A 7,144-nucleotide genomic window follows, 5' to 3' on the forward strand; every position below is an offset into this window, starting at 1 on the left:
CCGCTGCCGGCCGCTGCTCTTTCAGTGTGAATTGACCCTTATGGTCATATTGTAGTTGTAGGACTGCACTATTCAATTTATTTTTTACTGGTGACACTGAGAGCAGTTGGCATATGGCAACCCGACATCAAATGTCATAACAAAGCAATGTGTGGTGTTTTGGTTTTAAGGTTATGATATCGTAAGAAACACAAATAATATCCAAAATGGGTCTTACAAAGCAATATTTACGCTACGCGCCCAGTGGAACCTTTAATGTTATAGCCAGTGCTGACTGCAACAGTGCCCATGTGTCTTTAAATGGCGTGAGCGGTCGATACATAGCTGTTGGTGCTTGCGAACATGTTGTGATCTGGGATATGAGGCTTGGTGAGAAGGTAAGGATATTTAAAATACAGCTTACAGTTGTTAAAACTGTTACACTTTATCTCAATATTCGCATAAACTCTAAAATTTTGAATGTTTATTTTATTATGTACAATTCAAAATTTCAAAACTTGGTTAATGTTTTCAGGCACAAGTTCTTCCTGGAGAGAACGTTGTAGTGTCACAGATAGCAGCCAGTCCTAGCGGGAACCACGTAGCGGTCGGCTACGTAGACGGCAACATTAATGTGTTTGAATTGGTCAACAATGAAATAGTTTGTGTGTTCGCTGGGCACAAGTCTGCTGTCACATGCTTGCAGTATGATGAGCAGGGACACCGCTTGGTGTCAGGGGCTAAGGTTAGTATCATAAGACATATATCATTAATCAACATTCGTATTTTCATGCACAAGAACAACTCAGTTATCAATTTTATCTCACACTTGCTCCAAGCGGTTTCACCCTTGTCCCTGAAAATGTTCATTCCATATCCGGATAAAACACAGACCATGTTCCAGAGCCTATTCGATTCAAAGAAACAAACAATCAAATCATTCCTCTTTATAAGTATATTACTTCTACTGTAGATTTCAACTAACTGTATTTTGTATTTCTGTTTTCTTTTTTGCAGGATACAGAAGTAATCCTATGGGATGTGGTCTCAGAAACAGGGAAGGCTCGGTTCAGTGGCCATAAAGGAGCTATAACTAGTGTACTGTTCATTAATGGTAAGAACTGCGTTGTCAGCTCTTCCAAGGACACATTTGTGAAGTTCTGGGACATTGAGACTAAGCACTGTTTCAAAACTTTAGGAGGACATCAGATGGAAGTAAGTTCAAAATTTTGTGATAAAAACATTATACCTAAGATTGTTAAAGAATTTACCTACTATATACCTACAGTTTAGTGTAAATTATTATTCTGTCCCCTGTAAATAATTATTTAATGAAAGGTGTCTGATGTCATATGTATCTAATAAAAGCTAACTATGCTAAGCCCAAAAGTTACAAATTGTTAGCAATAACATCATTCACAAGATATTTCACCATACATGTGACTTCATGTGTACTGTCAAAGCCAGCCTTATAGCCATAGATTACTTATAACAATGATTTTTTAAGGTATGGTCAGCAGTACTTTTGAAAGAGGAAAGGTACCTCGTTACTGGCAGCATGGACCAGGAGTTGAGAGTGTGGAAACTGAACTGGACGGCTGATGTTAAAGACGAAGAGAAATTATCAAGACAACTGGAAATAGTCAAACTGGAAGAGACGGACAATCCTGAGGACTCTTCTGTATGTATTTTTAAGTGTTATAGTAAAAGTATTTGTTTTCTAAATCATATTTATGCAATTAATTATTGACACACATCACACTTTTAATATAAAAACAACAACTTATGTATCTATGTTATGTGTTCATGTGCAAACAACTGATGGTATACTGATGAAATGGCATAGCATACATATAGCTCAAGCATCAGAATAACATTTAAAGACTATTTTTATCCAAATGCAGGAAGTAGTTATCTCAGATAGCAGATAAAGCTAGTCTATCAACATTAGCGAATGCGAAACTAAACACTCGTTTCTTTATAGGTCTTACAATGCCATCAAGTAGGCACCCTAGTGAGAGGAGGTAAAGGCCGCGTGGTAGGTCTCTCCACAGACCCGGGAATGAGCGTGTTGGCCTGTCACGGTACTGACGCCCTGTTGGAACTCTTCTCTTTTTGCTCAGATGAAGAAGCTAAGATGAGGATGGATAAACGGATCAAGAAGCAGAGAAAGAAATTGGCGTAAGTTATTTTGTTCTTCATTTCTGAATTTTCTGTAGGACAAGGTTTTTATTGGGCACTGGTACACCGAGATTACAGATCAATTTTATGCTTTATACAGTTCACCTAAGATCTAAATTACAATACCCATATTATTTGTAGAAAATTGAAAGAAGCAGGTGAGGCTGACGTTGAAACGACAGAAGTGCCAGAGTTACTAACACTGACTGATGAAGTGAAACGCCTCTCTTCAATCAAATTGGATGCCAAGCTGAAGTCTACCACATTACTACTCGGTACTACTGGGGAGCTGCGTGTTGGTGTTACTTTAGCTAACAATACTGTTGAACTGCATAGCTTGAGAATTGGAGACGGGAGTGAAGGTTAGTTCTAATCACTGTGTCATATTTTTCAATATGAGTTATGTATTGTTCATATATGTAGTAGGTAGTGTACTCGCGTTTGTATGATGAAGACACCGTATAAGTACATGACATTCCCTGACAAATTTCTTGTTTTAATACCACTGGAATTGAAACTTTGTTTTGCAGTTCAATGTTTAAAACAAATAACACAACCGGGTCATCAAAAGGAGCCAAGATGTGTGGCGATCAGTTCCGACAATTTAGCTGTTATCTCGGCATCAGCTGATTCTGTCAAACTTTGGAGCAGGTAAGTTACTTCTAGTTTATCGAATTATATTATTGCATGATATGATGTGTGCAACTTATGATTAATTAATTAAAATGTAAAAACGGAATCTTCGAATTGTTTAACTTACCGACCGTGTTGTTGACAGTTTTATCGATAAAACTTACTCATAATTCAGCAAACTACACGCAAGTTATCAATTCTTCACAGATCGACGCAAGCCTGCCTTCGTACCATTCCAATGCCATCGTCACGACCATGCAGTATTTGCTTTGCGCCGGGCGACCGACACGCGCTAGTGGGCTGCGCTGACGGCTCGCTGCTGCTGCTGGACGTGGGCGCCGGCAGGGTGCTGGAGCAAGTGCCCGCACACACCGCCGAGTGCTCCACTGTGGGACTCACGCCGGACATGGTGAGTTACTCGTACAATACCAGTGCTATCGACACGCGCTAGTGGGCTGCGCTGACGGCTCGCTGCTGCTGCTGGACGTGGGCGCCGGCAGGGTGCTGGAGCAAGTGCCCGCACACACCGCCGAGTGCTCCACTGTGGGACTCACGCCGGACATGGTGAGTTACTCGTACAATGCTACGCCTTAGTGTCTGATGTCTACTGTGCTCAGTGAGGTCTCAACACTCAAATGCGTCAGACCTTTTGAACGAGCCTCTAGATCAACTATGTATGTCACACTAAACATGCACACCACTCATCTGTATTTTGTTTCAGCGCGGATGCTTTTCGGGCGGCGGCGATAAGACCGTGAAACTGTGGCAGTTTGAACTGATACCAGATCCAACTGGAGAATCTAAAGCTAAGGTAACAAAATAATAACTTTTGGAAAATTCACTTTAATGTAGGAATATGACTTCCGATAATCATGTGTACGATATATTTCAGGTCCTATCACTCTTGCATACGAGAACACTGGAGCTAGAAGAATCGGTGTGTGCAGTCAAAATAAGCCCAAACAACAAGTTCATAGCAGTAGCTCTGTTAGATTCTACTGTCAAGATATTCTTCCTCGATACTTTTAAGGTTTGTTATCTTCGATTTTGAATCTTAAGAGAACAAAAATAGGAGTCATTTTATTTCGGTAAATAAATGTTTAAGGACCCTACTCAATATTTAAGGTCCATGTTTGTGTTTGTTTCCATTATCCTTGAAACAATTGAACTGCCAAAAAATAGACTGAAAACTAAATTCAACTTGTAAAACAGGTTTTAACAATTCTACCATAGACAAAATTATGCCTCATACTTCTAATATTTTCACAGTTCTACCTATCTCTCTATGGCCACAAACTCCCCGTCCTCTGCTTGGACATAAGCTACGACTCCAACATCATCGCGACCGGCTCAGCTGACCGCAACGTCAAAATCTGGGGCATGGATTTCGGAGACTGTCACAAGTCTATCTTTGCGCATAACGATTCTGTGACGTCACTGCAGTTCGTACCTTCGACGCATTACTTCTTTACTACGTCGAAAGATGGGAAGGTGAAGCAGTGGGATGCGGATAGTTATGATAATATTATTACTTTGAATGTGAGTGTATTTATTTTTTAATACTTTTATTTTTATGTATATGGCTCTGTTCGTACCTACTTAACATTTTAAAGTTACGTCCTAAAATATAAAGGTATATAATGTCAGGTTTTGCGCAAAAATGTTCGGTAGCTCCTACGAGTTCTAGCTTATTATTTTTAAATGCCTTAGAAATTAATCAGCCAAATAAATCGGAAAAATACAAACATCCGAATAGAGATCGTCCTATTCTTTTTTAGAAGTTTGTTAAACCACTTTGTTTCTAATGTTTTCTCATTTAAAAATTGATATTATAAAAACGATGGCATATCATACATTGAATATAAAAGCATGTTTCCCCATCCAGGGTCACGCAGGCGAGTGTTGGAACATAAGCGTGGGCGCGGGCGGACTGCACGCGGCGTCGTGCGGCGCCGACCGCGCGCTCCGCCTGTACGCGCGGACGGACGAGCCGCTCGTACTCGGCGACACGGATGAGCAGGAGGAGGGGCTCGCTACTGGGGAGACACATGTATGTCGCTACTGTCTATTGTGACACTAGTATTGTTACTGATGAAGACTCATTTTTGAACTGTAAACATTTTCGTGCCTGTTTAGCCCAGTATACTAGCAGGGGTCGTGAATCCATACCGCCGATTCTTTCCGAAATATATGGACGCTTCGATACCCTCATATATTTCAAAACACTCTATATCTTATAACTAGAAATTCCCGTTTCATCTCATTTTCTCCTATTTTTGCAAGATTCTTATCATTTTCATTATTTCTTAAAAACAATTTTCAATCTGTTGACAGGCACCAGTCCCAGGCTTACCCGGTCTAACAATGCCGACAAAGAAAACTATCGGAGCTGAAAAAGCTGTAAGTACAAACCTTAGTTCACAATAGGGTATTACATGCATTTTTGAAATATATCTTAAATAAATTCTTTAGTCTTAATATATCTCTAAAAAAATTTTTTTTTTTTTTCTCACGTTATGTACGAATATAAATTAATTGTTTTATCATAATTTCAAATTTCGCGCGTATTTCGCGAAAACGCGGCACACAACGGACGCCATGATTGTTTTTTGGTCATGACCTCATTACGTTAGTAAACAAACTACAGCTGTCAGTAATACATATTTTGATATGTATTGAAATTTTTAATAATGAGTAATTATGCTCCGTATCGTTGGTGTGTTGTTTCTGAATGTGAGAACACTAGTGTAAAAACACCAGACAAATTATGGATTCAAGTACCAGTGGATATAAATATGAGAAACACTTGGTTAAAATTTGTTTACTACCGTAATGACGTCATTAGCATGGCGGCGACATTTCGTAGTGTTCAAAGACAGATAAAAAAACCTAAAAACTTTAAACTGCAATAAAAAATATATTTATGTACCTTACGAAGTGAAACTAACATTTCCCGATTGCTTTTCCTCTAAACAATCTTTGTAATACACTTTTAATTTTTTTCTCATCTAGACTAAAATACCCTATTACACTTTTATTCCTTTCCTATATAAAAATCTGATTGCTATTGTTATTTTTCAGGCGGATTCCATAATGGAATGCTTATCCGTGGGTGCCGAGTATAAACGCGAGTTGGCTGAAGCGCGAGGGCAGTTTGTTCAGCCGCCTCTGCTAATGGCTGCTTATAACTGCACCACTCCTGAAAACTTCTTTGTAGAAATTATCAAGAGAATACGGGCTAGGTTTGTGTTAATCGACATTTCATCTTTTAGCATTATATTTTTTGTGACAATTTATATCATAGGTAGATCTCCTATTTTTTCCCAGTAATAAAACATAATCACAACCCATCCTTTGTCTTCACTGACAACATCTACAAAACAAGCAAGACAGAAACACATTGGAAAGAATCTTCCGTATATTCTAACTTTACCTATTTCCCTAAATCTGTGAAGTCTGGCGTGTTTCCATACCTCAAAAATCTTTAATGACCATAGACATTTCTGATTCCAGTGATCTAGAAGAAGCATTACTCCTAATTCCATTCAGCGTAGCCTGCGACATCGTAAAGATGTTACCCAAGTTATTAGACCGCGGTGATAATACGGAGCTATTCTGTCGTCTCGCGATATTCCTGCTGAAAATACACCATGCGCCGCTGGTTGCTAATCAGGCGTTGTTGAAGCACATGATACAGATACAGGCTAAGGCTACCATGAGGCTGAATGAGTTGAGGGTGAGTTCTTTTCTGAATTTGTCTACCATAGATAAATAAATAATAGATAAGTCTTGTGGAATGTTATGTATTTATTTGTAAATTTCAACACCATGTAGGTGACATTGCCTTACCTATTTTGACATGTTATCCTCATCTAAATAGGCAAAACTAATATCCCACAGAGCTCACTAACACGCATGCCTTTCGCGGTGTGGCTAAATCACCCCTTGGGGGTGGTCTCTGTCCATCGGTGGACGTTTTTAAGCTTTGAAGACGTCGACAATTTACATAATGTAATTCGACATTGTCTTCGTGTGTGGCATTGACAACATTATTTGACATTTGCATCTCTTAGGAGCTGAAGATTGCACCTAGTATAGCCCCATTCTCCTTTATATCTTTCTGAAATATTACTTTATTTTGTATAGGACATGGTAGGCTACAACGTTCACGCACTGCAGTGGTTGCGTCGCGAGGCTGAGGCGGCTGACAGCGAGCAGTTGTTCCGCGAAGCTTTCACAGAGAACAAGAAGAGGGACAAGAGGAGACGCGCCAGATTAGCTGTCAAACGACCCATAGTTACTGTCACATAGTTTTAAGATATGAAAATAAATATAGTTAACTTTTTTTATG

At 39.3% G+C, this 7,144-nt stretch overlaps 1 protein-coding gene across 1 annotated transcript; it reads left to right on the plus strand.

Moving 5' to 3' along the window:
- The first annotated feature begins 96 nt into the window (after window positions 1-96).
- LOC110371328 (WD repeat-containing protein 3) lies at window positions 97-7,138 on the plus strand. Its single transcript, XM_064039244.1, has 16 exons — window positions 97-377; window positions 515-724; window positions 997-1,194; window positions 1,487-1,660; window positions 1,964-2,160; window positions 2,302-2,522; window positions 2,691-2,811; window positions 3,001-3,202; window positions 3,515-3,604; window positions 3,686-3,823; window positions 4,063-4,332; window positions 4,679-4,843; window positions 5,128-5,193; window positions 5,875-6,035; window positions 6,307-6,529; window positions 6,940-7,138. The coding sequence occupies exons 1-16, from the start codon at window positions 207-209 to the stop codon at window positions 7,102-7,104; spliced, it is 2,772 nt and encodes a 923-aa protein (XP_063895314.1). The 5' UTR covers window positions 97-206; the 3' UTR covers window positions 7,105-7,138.
- Window positions 7,139-7,144: the final 6 nt, after the last annotated feature.

This window comes from Helicoverpa armigera, chromosome 2 (assembly GCF_030705265.1).
Source record: "Helicoverpa armigera isolate CAAS_96S chromosome 2, ASM3070526v1, whole genome shotgun sequence".
Classification (NCBI taxonomy): Eukaryota; Metazoa; Arthropoda; class Insecta; order Lepidoptera; family Noctuidae; genus Helicoverpa; species Helicoverpa armigera.

Coding starts and splice junctions, on each gene's coding strand:
- LOC110371328 (XM_064039244.1), top strand. CDS start 207: ATGGGTCTTACAAAGCAATATTTACGCTACGCGCCCAGTGGAACCTTT. Junction 378..514: donor ATATGAGGCTTGGTGAGAAG/GTAAGGATATTT, acceptor TAATGTTTTCAG/GCACAAGTTCTTCCTGGAGA. Junction 2,161..2,301: donor AAGCAGAGAAAGAAATTGGC/GTAAGTTATTTT, acceptor TATTATTTGTAG/AAAATTGAAAGAAGCAGGTG.